The sequence below is a fragment of the Misgurnus anguillicaudatus genome, chromosome 21 (assembly GCF_027580225.2).
Source record: "Misgurnus anguillicaudatus chromosome 21, ASM2758022v2, whole genome shotgun sequence".
Taxonomy (NCBI): Eukaryota; Metazoa; Chordata; class Actinopteri; order Cypriniformes; family Cobitidae; genus Misgurnus; species Misgurnus anguillicaudatus.
In genome coordinates, this window is record NC_073357.2 from 27,533,875 (window position 1) to 27,547,017 (window position 13,143).

Consider the following 13,143-nt stretch of genomic DNA (forward strand, 5'->3'; position numbering starts at 1 on the left):
CTGCTTAGAAAAGCGCTACGTTTTATTTTGTACTTCTAACTTTATCTCTGATTGGTACCATTGAATGAATGAGGCTAAGCTAAATGCTATCGAAGCGTCGCAGCGCGCTCCAGCGCTTACATGCACGCACACAGATGATAGAGGGATGTATCAACAATTCTTAGTTAAGGTAATAACATATTTTAATATTGAAAATGAATAGACTATTCCTTTAACTGTTCACTGACTTTTTAGCTTGTTCGTTTCAGAACTGTCCACTAAAGCACTGTGTCAAAGTCTGTTTGACCATAGATTGTAAAAAAAAGATGGACGTAGTGTCCGTGACGTCACCCATAGGTTTCTAAAGATCGTTTTTGAAGCTTAAAGTAGACGGTGCCTGCCGTCACCATCTTGGCTGCGCTCACCGCATCACCTTACAAAGCATAGTTCATTTGACTCATCTACGTCTACAGACGTTCGACACATGCAACAATTTGCAATACCTCTTGTGGCCTACATACTCCTGTATGCATGGCCAACCTTCGCACAGGTTGCGTACGCACACTTTACTTGAACTCTTGCATACCTGTAAAAAATTGACCATACTTCGGCCTTAAAGCAATACTCTAGCCAAATGACAAAATTACCCCATAAATTACTCACCCTCAAGCAATCCAAGATGCATATGTCCATCATCTTACAGACACATTTGAAGTAATTTAAGTAAATGTACTTGCTCTTCCAAGCTTTATAATGGTAGAAAACAGGGATCAGGGAACAACACACTGCTCCAAGGGGTTAATAAAGGTCTTTTGCAAACGATGTGATTTTGTAAGAAAAATATGCATATTTCAATCTTTATAAACTGTTGTTTTCGGTAACGGCGCCATCTTGGACTCAAGCGAGAGTTTTAGCATAGTGAGTGTTTGTTGCCATGGGTACGTTGCACAGTGACTTGTGAATCGTGTGAGTCCAAGATGGCGTTATTATAGTTTATAAAATTCAAAATATGGATTTTTTTTTTTTTACAAAATCACATCACTTACCCACAAAAGTCCTTTTATTAATCCATTGGAGCCATGTGGATTACTACTTTGAAGGATGAATGCACTTTTTTGGGTCAGAAGTTGTTTCCTGATCCCTGTTTTCTACCATTATAAATCTTGGAAGAGCAAGGACATTTACTAAAATAACTCCAAATGTGTTCATCTGAAAGATGATGGATATTATGTTCAGATTGTTTGAGGGGGAGTAAATTATGGGGTAATTTTGATATTTGGATGGAGTATTGCTTTAAAGTAAAACACCACCGTTTTTCAATATTTTACTATGTTCTTACCTCATCTTAGACAAATTTACATATACCTATCTTTTTTCGATGCGTGCACTTCATCTTTGCACAGCGCGTCGTGAATGTGTTAGCATTTAGCCTAGCCCCATTCATTCCTTAGGATCCAGACAGGGATGAATTTAGAAGCCACCAAACACTTCCATGTTTTCCCTATTTAAAGACTGTTACATGAGTAGTTACACCAGTAAGTATGGTGGCACAAAATTAAACGTGGCGATTTTTTTTTTAAGTGGATAAAAAATGAGAACTATATTGTATGGCAGAGAAGCGCTTAGTTTGCAGCATTTTGACCTCAGCACGGAGTAACATCATCACTCCTGACTACTCCCCCTCTCGCTCAAACTTCCCTCAATATTACTAAAAATGAGAACTATACTGTATAGCGGAAGAGCACTTTAGTTTGCAGCTATTTGACCTCGGCCTATGTATTAATTCGTCTTGAGGTAAGAACATAAATAAAATAAAATATTGAATAACTGTGGTGTTTTCCTTTAAGGATCTGTGCATTTGCATCTACGATGCCTAAAATCTTGCGTAGGGAGCTCACACAGATTTTGGAACAGTGCTACTGTAGTTTATACTTTAATCATGAACCACATCTCATGCATTTCCATGTGCAGTGAGTCATCACGTGTAGTTCTGGTGCATAAGGAAGAAACACTATCTGAGAAGGAGTGTATACTTGTAAAAGTACATTGTGTCATTGCAGTGCAGTTTCATTGTCGTTTATGAGTGATGTACTGATATCGGTTCTGCTTCATGTATGTATCAGCGCTCCTGTGACATGGACACAAACTGTGCCAAAGTCTAAACCTGAGTGCCCAGGCATATCTGCACATATAAGTCCATGCCCCTGTCAGCACACTGTCAATCTTTCTGCTTTTATGCTGTGACCTTTGCTACTTCTCTTGGCTCACTTTACATATAAACACACACGATGTGAGAGTGCTGTATTGTTTTGGCCAGCTTTTCTCATGCCTTTCTTGTGAGCTGCCTCCCTTTTAAATTGGTATCATGTGAAATGGATAAATAAATAAAGTGTTTTTTATTTAGAAACAAAACTCAAAGCGTTCGTTGGATGACCTCAAGCAAAAATTTATGGCTTTGAACTTTGCTCGAGTTGGTCTTTGAAGACAGAGCTGTCGTGAATTACAGTGGATTTACAGTGGTGTGTTGCTTGCGCACACACACACACACAACACACAAAGCTCATAGACTTGAAGAGTGAACTTTATCTTTTATGAGGTTATTGCCCATTTTAGCTAGAGTATGAAATGGAGAAACTCCTGTAAAGTTGGAGATAAAAATATGAACACTTTATGATGCACACACTGTGTATTCATGCATCTCTACATTTTAGGATTTGTGTTTGATTTCAGCAGATGGACCCATCCGCTTTAATCTAATCTAATCCACTTTAACCTAATCCAATCTAATCTAATCTGATCTGTATGTTTCTCCTGTGTAATAGGGCAAAGTGGGAAATTAGGATTTAATCCCAATTGTGACCTCAATACAATCAGGGATATGATTTTTTCATTCACTGGAATGGTAATGCTTTCTCTCTTGACCAATTATTGTCCTGCCCTGGTCAGTGTTACTCACAATCCTGTCTGCTTGGTTAGTGCACAACTGATTCGGTTATGGCATTGTGTAGGTGATACAGGTGTCAACTTGTGTCATTTGCCCATCAATTAACACCCTCCTAATCACTTCTTGTTCTCTATGCTGTCACTGTTCAAATGCTGAAAAGTAGGGATGCTCCAAGTCCGATCGATCGGCTGCAGATCGGAATCGACCGATAATGGCATTAAATACTCGCTAAATTTGCAGATCTCATGAACCAATCTTTCCGTTTACTTTTGTTATCATAGCGATCCTGAATGCGGCTGCTATTAGAGATCTTTTTTAGTCAGTGCGAGCATTTTTATAACTCGTTGCTCATGTGCGACGTGCAGATTTGGATTTCTCTCTTTGCCTTTACAGAGATGCTCATTTTCTATAAGTACGCACTCCGGTTCTAACAGCTTGACGCGTCTTCACATCCCCATTAAACAGCGTATACAACACGTATCTATCGCGGACAATTGCATCCTCATGCCAAAAGTATTATTTGCATGTGTTTTAAAGTTTTAACAGTTTAAACTTTCATTTTCCACGCAGCTGGTCTTGTCAGCGTACACCTGACGCGCGCCCACACAGCAGCCATCAGTGCACGTGAACAGAGCAATCTCTCCGGCAATTCGCGTCAAATACCAAATGCACAAAAGCACAATTTGTGCGTAACGTGCCAGGAGATCAATTCGCGCGAACAGGGCGGAAACGCGTCTTCTCACAATGACTTAACATTGAAATCACTCTTGATTCACACCTCTACCACGGTTGGTGTATACTCAGCATTATACTTTATACGAATACGTGCATATTTAATTCATACAGTTAAGACTGTGAAGTGTTTTATTTTCATTACTTTTAACAGACATAAGCCTTTTTAAAGGCTTATTAAATTTTTCTTCGCCGAAGAAATATTTGAAGAGTTTGGTTCCAAAACGCGATAAACGCCATTTTTGAAAAAAATTAGTTACTGCCAAAATCAGTATTATATCAGGTCAGTAGTTAAAAGTAGATTCTTAATTTTACGCAAAATCCAACACCCGACGTGATATTCTGTCATCTTTTTTCCCAAAATGCGACAAACGCCACTACTCCTTTTTTACAGAACGCAATAAATCCATTCTTGATATTACAGCCCACCAGTCACGCAATGTAAACAAACAATGGCGGCGCGCTGAGTACACGGAGTCCTAGTTTTCCTCATCTACTTTGTACTTTGTGATCAACAAACAAAACAAAATAATACTTTAATTGCGTTGCTAAACCTGTGATGGTTTTCTGTGACGGGAAAGAAACGTAAGCCATCAACATCCTATAATTTCCGCGAGAGGCACTCGGTTGCTTGTTCTCCCGACAGCATCAAGTTTCTCATGCTAAAACATTGACCCCAGAGGATCTTATGAAACCTTTACATTATTTTACTCAAAGTCAACGAAAATCGAGCGAGACCAAAACATTTTACAGCTGTTCGCTGTGAAAATGTAAAAAGACGACGTCAACTATAACCGCAGCAATGTGTTCTTAATATAACAAAGTAAGTGTTTTGGTTAATGCCATTAATGTTTATTTTTTAATCATTGTATACCACTAGTCAACTAAATAAATATAAAATGGTAAAGATGAATGCACATTTATACATTGATTTAATAGATTTATAGCATTTTGAAATAAAAAACTGTCATGGATTTATTGCATTTTGAGGAAAAAATAATTCGTTTTTATAATAAATCTTTGCAAATCAAGTTATGGATTTAAATTTTTTATGTTTTTATAACCTAAAGATGCTATGTGAAAGTTTGTAACAGAAAATAGTGGTTTTTATCTCTTTCACTTTCTTGTTATAGAAAACACGTTTTAACCGAAATTTGTCAAAATGGATTTATTGCGCTTTGGAACCAAAGTCTTCATTTGTTGTGCTAATTTATTTGATTCTCTATTAAAACAATAATATACCTAATTACTGCAGGTAATGTAACAAAGGCAACATCTGTGGGGTAGGATTACTGTATCTAGATATTTTTTCTTCACTTTATTTATGGAGTTTTCCACATTACAAAATATCAAACACTTGGGTGGGGGCCCAAGAAAAAAAAAGGGGGGGGGGGACTTGCGCCAACTAAAACAATTGCTTAAACAACAAACACAATGCTTATTACAGAAGCAGTCACACAGTACAGAAAAATGCAACAATTAGCTATCTACCAGTATGCATGGAGTATATGTTTCCAATATATTTGAGGAGAGAACCCCAAATTTTATAAAAGTTCTTGATGGAATAGAAAATCTAATTTTTTCCAATTTAACAAAGTGAAAAACGTCTTTAATCCACAAGAAATGAGTAGGTGGAGCAGATGACTTCTAATGCTATAAAATACGTTGCATATCAGCTTGAAGAATCTGTATCGGCTAGGGCTGTGCCGGTTTCAGAATTGGTGATGACGGTTATGACGTGAGTCAAATGTGACGGTTCGTCACATAACCGTCTGGGGGGGGGGGGGTTGCTTGTGTAAATGCTCGTGGATTGACGCGAAAGTGTAGTTTTACCATAAAATCATGAATGTGATGCCAAGTGTGTTTTAAACAGTAATGCAATAACAGAAAGCAATTAAATATTTAAAAAACACACTGTTGCCAGAAGACTGCGCTGTCACTCTCTGCCCAGCATAAATGAATCCTCTATCTATCATTATCTTAATAATCTTCAGAGAAACAGATTTTTGCCATGGGCTTTTAATGTCTATATCTATATTGTGTCTATATCTGTCATTACACGGACCAGAACAGCACGAAAACAATGTGGATTAAAAAGCGTCTTGAAGAGGTTTTGCTCATAAATGCATGTAAAATAAAGTAATGTGAACTTGAGATTGTTATATTGTTATTAAACTGCGCCATATGCGCTGCAAACGCAGCCGATGTAAAAGCACAATGGCCACGCGCGGCAAACGCTCTCCGCACGCGCTGCTCAGTGCTCATGCTTGCGATGTGAAACCAGCATCTGAATAAACTAAACACTGATTAGCTACTTGCTCTACGTTTATTTACAATTAACAGCAAGACAACTAGCAGTGAATGTGCTTTCGGGAGAGTTAGTAGATTAACATGGGAGGATTTGAACTTGAAAAGCGGGGCGGAGCCTTTCCGCAGTTAAAACATCTTATGGTCGTTCGTTCATGTTTTTTTGATTCTGTAAATTAAATAGAAGGAAGAGATGATTTGAAAGGTGAGACTTTGTTTAATATGTTTAATCTCAAAAGTAACCAAAAAGTGCCCTGGTCTCTCCTGTATGTCAGCGCGTTGTCAGTGTCTGCTCCGCTCTATATTTTTCATTGCGTGACGTGATAACATCATGATATGGTGGGGCGTGTAACACAGACTGTTGACAATTGTTTTTAATTAGTATTTAAACATTCTTTATGATATATATTTTTTATATTTTAATAACACGGTTTTGTCGGTTATAGAGTTCTAATGACGGTGTTCAACTATAACCGTCGGTCTCACGGTTATATAAAAACCGTCACACCCCTAGTATCGGCATTGGTATTGGCCGATCACGAAGGCAACAAATCAGTATCGGCTTCTGGCACAAATTCTGATCGGAGTATCCCTACTAAAATGGCCAAATATAAGATTTAACTGTAACTGCAATTATTTGTATATTTTATAAAGAAATGTAAGTTGCGCTGCATTTGAAATCCATTCCTACTATATGTTGCTGGGCATTTGTTGGTATTTGCCATGGTCTTGCTATGTAGCTGTTAAGATGTTAGTGCAGAGCGATACAGTTTGTAAATTACAAAGCCCACCCGAAACTCTCAAATAATGTTCTGGTACCTACGTGATTTGGGACCCTTTAAAAAAAGTAATTGCATACCTTTCCCTGACAAGTTACACAATTTACAGTTTAAGCACTAAGTTTAATACTTTGGATGTGTGGATAGTCATAGCTTGCTTCAATGAAAAAGATTAATAAGTGTGCGTGCATGTGCGTGCGTGTGTGTGCTGCGTCAGAGTTTGAGAATAAAGGATCATGAGAAAGTTCAAGCAGCACAATATTGTATAATTTCTAAGCTGTAAACTGTAGACTGTATAAAGCTACAATTGTCTGCCCTTAATTCAGTCAACTGCTATTCATAGGCGACATTTACATAGCCTGTGTTTAAGATTGACAGCCGTATTTACTAAAGAGAGTGCTTCTCATATTGTGTTGTATTACAGCATACAGAAGCAGAATGAATACTGTTTTTATGTCTACAAGTATACTGACTGTGAATACAGAAAATATGACAACAGTATAACAACAACAGGAAGTCTTCAGGCCAACAACTGAAAATGGGCGTTTGTCCTTAACATCGTGCTTGCATCAGCACTGTACATCAACAGTAGATGTAAATGCAAATTTTTACAGATGCACAATAGGAAAGAGTGCAATGATGCAATGACGGGACCAATGACAAGTATTCAGCTTTATTTTAGGTAGTTGCTTGGGTTTGAGAATTTAGTTGCCCATTTTGTGTTTTTTGGTAACTAGATTGTGTGTGAACATAACTGTATTTAACACTCCATAAAGGATTGCATATTTTCCTGAAGATTTATCGGTATGTGAGGGGGTGTGTATGTGTGAGAGTGTGGGTGATGTGGTTGAATAAAAGTGTCTTTTGGTGTTGTTTGTCAAATCCTGTTGCTCAAAAGTCTTCCCCCCTTTTCAGACCAACGACATTGCTTCACCACAATCTGGAGATTTAATTTAAGATTATCATGTCATCATTTCATATGTTTGACTTCTGTATCCCCTCTTTTTACAGACCCATTCTGATGCCAAAGGAGGGGGGCGTTCTAACGTCCTGCGCAATCGGAGTTCGGTTCCGACAACGACCGATGAGACGCCACACGTAGGCAATTACAGACTGCTGAAGACTATTGGCAAGGGTAACTTTGCCAAGGTTAAACTAGCCCGACATGTCCTCACTGGTAAAGAGGTAACTAGACCTAGTTTTTTGGCTCTCAATATGAGTATATTAGCCATTAGGTAATATATAAGATTAAAGTGTGCTACTGTTGCAGGAGCTAGGGATGGGCATTTTCCAGTAATTTAATATTCTAATATATATAGCTCATAAAGAACCAATATTCGAATATCCGTTTATTTAAATTACATTAATTAAGACATACGTGTTTTGTATTTTTCATTTTGTCACTATTTCACAGAAGGCTTATAATTAGGAAATATCCACAACAAACTAAGCTTGCATTCTGTATGTATGTATTTTTAAGTTGAAAACATTGTTAAAAAATATATTTTTATAATTCTTCTTTAAAAAAATAGCCTACAAAAATGGTGTTAAAACCCGCACAGAGAAATTATATTATAACAAAAATATAATACCCAAACCCAAGTGACGTTTAAAGTTTGAGAACTAGACAAAGTACGCTATCATCATGTAAACAGACTCAAAACACCAAGGAAGAACCCCGAGCGAACGAAAAAACATAGACTACATAACGGACTGCTCGGTCGGCATATGAATATCTTCTCTGTTTAGTTTGACATGTTTTTGTGAAGAAAGACAACCAAATTTAGTCTACCTGCTCCCGTGATAGCCTGTTCTTCTGATTACAATAATGCCTGGCTGCGGAGAAAACTCTGCTCCGGAGTGGTTATCCGGTAAAAACAACAGACGGACGGATCTAACAAGAATATCTGAATTTAACATTATTTTACAAATAACGTAAGCTGGCTCGATACCTTATTGTTGACCAGGGGCGGAGTGGGACCAAAATATCTACCGGGACATTTCGTAGACCACCAGCCCTCCATGGTAGAAAAAAAAAAGAAGGAAATGACTGCACAACATGAAATACCAAGTGTTATAATAATTATTATTTTTAAAAGATCTTTAAGTCAACAACAGTCCCTAGTTTTACGTAAGCTGAAGTTTAATTTGGTTGCCAAGCAGTTGCTTATAAAATGATTAAGCCTATTAGGAGAGAGGGATGTTTAATGTAACAAAATGTCAGTCATCGTGTGATAACGAAAATATAACGAGGCCTAGACTACTTGTTCTGAGCATGTTGTCAGTGAACAGGCTGTATGCTGGCTAAGTTGCAGACACTCTGTAACAAAAACGTTTTCACGAAAACCTAGGTTATGGCAAAAATTCTTCGTACAAGAAGGCCATTCTCAAATAACAAATCTATGAAACCACATTATATGTGTACTCCATCAACCTGTACAAAATCATACTGACTGCACGGATGTACACTTACTGACAACAATACGGAAGCAATACAAATGAAAAACAAAAATAGAAATCATGGTTGTTTAAAATGCTTTTCAAATGTTGTAATTCTTAACTAAGTGCAACTCCAGCTACAGATAAACTAAAACAAGATAATATCAAAACAAAACATACTGTGACATCTCTTCACAAATCTTGTCATTGCAACCGCCAATAAACACTTATAAACACACAATAAAGACTTTAAAATGATGTGATAAAGCACACGTAGTTAACCAACTAAGACTATAACACTAGTAAGTAAAACAGGGCTAAATGCAAAAACAAGTCTTACCTTTTGTAGTCGTGCAGTTTTCAGTCCACAAGTGGCCATATTCAAAAATGCGCGCAAATAATACAATTCACTTCGACTTCGCTACAATTTCCCGGTGAAAGAGAACATGTATATTTATTCACAGAGAACAAATCATATTACTTCTGGAATAATGTATGCAATATGCATGGCGCGAGTGTGGGGGAGAACCGAGTCTGTTTGAATTTTAAAACAAAAAAGGAATTTACTTACGAAAATAAAGATTACAACAGCAGCGGTCATCATGAGACCTCCTGCAGGGAAAGGTTTGGGAACCCCACTGTTCAACTTCAAGCTGCGCTGCAGGAACGACAGGCTGATGACATCAAAGTACCGCGAGGGTGAGTCGAGAGATCATCGGAAGAGTTTGCTTTCGAACCGCTCTCGCGGCACGTTGATGTCATCTGCTTGTTGGTTCCTATGTTATAGCATAAAGTCGAACACACGTGTAAATTATCCCTATTAGTGATGTACTAATGTTCAGATATGTTCTACTAAAAATATTTAAAATTATATTTAATGAGCATCATTATAGCCTGTTGATTTCTGGAGTTTTGTCTTCTCTGTGGGTGAACGAGGATAAGCTTTTTTATTGGTTGTTGCGTTAAAATGTACCCAGATACAACAGTGCTATTTTCTGATTGGCTATCGTGTAGCCTCTTTCTTTCTATTTGATTGGCTGTTAAGCTGCACTCTCGACTGGAACTCCAGGGGAGACGGCTTCTTGATAGAGCGATGCGGCCAGATAAATTTTGGGCGCTGCGGCATATTAAATATGATTAATAGTTTTTCTGCGTGAGACCGGCCCTCAAAACACTACCGGCCCACCGGGAAAAGTCCCGACTCTCCCGATTGCCACTCCGCTACTGTTGTTGACTGTGCAAAGTTACAAGCTTAATTTAACAACACAAAGATGGGCTATATTGTCAGCTTTTAAACAGCCATGTGCAGTTATCCGGTTCATTTTCGAAAGAGCACCACATATAATAAATGTTCTATGTTTCATTTCGTTCTCTGTGCCTGTCTTGTTATTAAAATTTGAATATTCGTGCCCATCCCTAGCAGGAATCACTGCAGCAACATATGCACATTTTGCATTTATAGCCCAGTCTGCTTTTATAGTTGTATGAATCTGAATAATTTATTAAAAATCGGAATGGATTTTTGGATAATGTGAATTTATGTGAAGATTTATTTGTGGTGTTTGTTCGCAGGTAGCGGTGAAAATCATAGACAAGACACAGCTCAACTCCTCTAGTCTTCAAAAAGTGAGTCTGCAGATCTTCTTTCTTTATCTTTATATTTGTCTGGGGAGCGGGATAATTACAGGAAGAGAGGCTAAAGGATTTCCTCTGACTGAAATGAATGGGTTCTCCTTTACCCAAACCCCCCACACATGCACACACACACACACACACCATTACTGAAAGTCACCATGTCAATTTAAATACATGAACAGGATTTTTTGTGCTCCTGCAGAATCACAGAGGACTTTACAAAAACGTAGCTACTGCATCACTGCTATTGCTTCTGGCAAAATGTTAATGTGATGTACAGTATGTCCTGTAATGTTAATATGTAATCACAGTTTGTTGTGGTACATGAGCTTTTGTGAGAAAAACAGTGAAGTGTAAAGTCTTATGAAAGCACAAAATAGTAAAATGTTTAGATATTGATTTTCCATAATTTATTTCATCTGTTTTAGTTGGGGTGTCAGTTTACAATATTCACTTGATGATTATTTATATGTTCATACTGATGCATTTTAGTTCATTTTTAAGGTAAGGCCATAAAGGGGCGGTTTCCCAGACAGGGTTTAGATTCAACCATGACTAGGAATTAGTTATATTAGGACTTTTAAGTCGTTTTTCCAAACAAACCTTACAAAAAGACAAATACTGGTGTGCATCTTGAGACAAAACCATGGCACTGATATATATATATATATATATATATATATATATATCAGTGCCATGGTTTTTATATATATATATATATATATATATATATATATAGATACTTCAGTGCAATGTGTTTTTTTTTAAGGGGACATATCATGAAAATCTGACTTTCTCCATGTTTAAGTGCTATAATTGGGTCCTCAGTGCTTCTATCAACCTAGAAAATGTGTAAAAGATCAACCCAGTAACTTAGTTTTGGTAAACCATTATCTGCAAGCATGTGAAAAAATAGGTAATTGAAATTTGGTTATCTTTGTGATGTCATAAGGGGATAATTCCGCCCCTTAATCTGCACTATCCAACCACGGCACTCTCATTTAGTGCAATTTTAACATGCTATAATAAATCTATGGAGTCTTTTGAGTTAAAACTTTACATATGTACTAGTGATACGACCCGCGCATCACTAATATGTAATCTATTTACACCAAAGATTTATTTTACATCTTAAAAAAGTCCTGTGAAATGTCCCCTTTAAATTAAGAAAACTTGCTAGGATAAACCCTGTCTGGGAATTCGCCCCGTAATGTTTTACTGTTAAGGTAAGAACATAAAATGTGTTACTGTAAGGCGCACTCACACTATACAAACCAAATCACTAGCGCAATTGTCCACCCCTTCCTTACTCCCCCAGAAGCATGCACTCACACTATGCTTCTATCGATCCGAACTCGGGCATGCTATGTCATTAGGATGCAATTGTTTTAAAGGAAGCAGGAAGTAAAGTGCTCTCTTAACACTGGAGCCCATCGTAATGTTAAGTCTGTTTTTTTTTTATTCAGAGTTGTTTATTGACATCTCTCCTATTGAAACGCGCTCTGGCGTGATTTCCGATCACATTGCACATTCCGCTTCTGAGCCCAAGTAAACCATGCTCGAGCCCACCTCTGCAAGCCAGGCACGGTTTGGATTGTGTGAGTTCGCCCTTACTTTTAGCAATCGAGATGATTCAAATCCTTGAAAGTTTGTGAATCTGGGGGAAAATTTAAGGCCCTGGGAAGTTTTTAAAAATAAACATACATAGATACAGTCATTGAAAGTGCTTGAATCTATTTTGTGCAAGAGGTTTTCTGTGAAAAAAATCCATATTATTCCCTGTGTAGTGTAGGATAATATCATAAAAATTCTAGACTTTTTAACTAGGGATGTCCCGATCAGGTTTTTTTGCCCTCGAGTCTGAGTCCGAGTCATTTGATTTTGAGTATCTGCCGATACCGAGTCCCGATCTGATACTTCTATAATACATAAAAAAGAATAAAAAAGAGCGAAAAACAGAACCAGGATGTTCCTTATGTCATGCCGCATGCGTTGCTGTTTCTGTGTGGAGTCAAAAGAGTCTAACTCTGTGCCAGCGCATAACTACAGATTAAAAAATAATGAGAATATATATAGTATATGTACAGGGGTTAAATTGGGGTTTGTTTTGTGGGGATGCTCTGTTGGGAGGGAGGGTTCGAGGGGTAAAATGTTTAATCCTGATGACAGCAAAGCCACTGGTGTGTTTCAATTACTTTTTGGACCTCTGATAGGATTTTATAAGTTTCAGTTTTAAAGCTGTGCCACATGTTGACCCAAACTTTAAAACCTGAACTTTAAATTATGCAAATCTATGAGTCTGACACCCTATATGCATTTGTTGCACAT

At 37.5% G+C, this 13,143-nt stretch overlaps 1 protein-coding gene across 4 annotated transcripts in view; it reads left to right on the top strand.

Moving 5' to 3' along the window:
• The window catches only part of mark2b (MAP/microtubule affinity-regulating kinase 2b), a 68,176-nt gene that overhangs the window by 18,127 nt on the left and 36,906 nt on the right, over nucleotides 1-13,143 (top strand). For all 4 annotated transcript variants that reach the window (XM_073859952.1, XM_073859950.1, XM_055200182.2 and 1 more), the window contains exons 2-3: nucleotides 7,753-7,926; nucleotides 10,753-10,806. In XM_073859952.1, coding sequence (XP_073716053.1) covers nucleotides 7,753-7,926; nucleotides 10,753-10,806 — 228 coding nt within the window. The remainder of the gene's footprint in view (nucleotides 1-7,752; nucleotides 7,927-10,752; nucleotides 10,807-13,143) is intronic.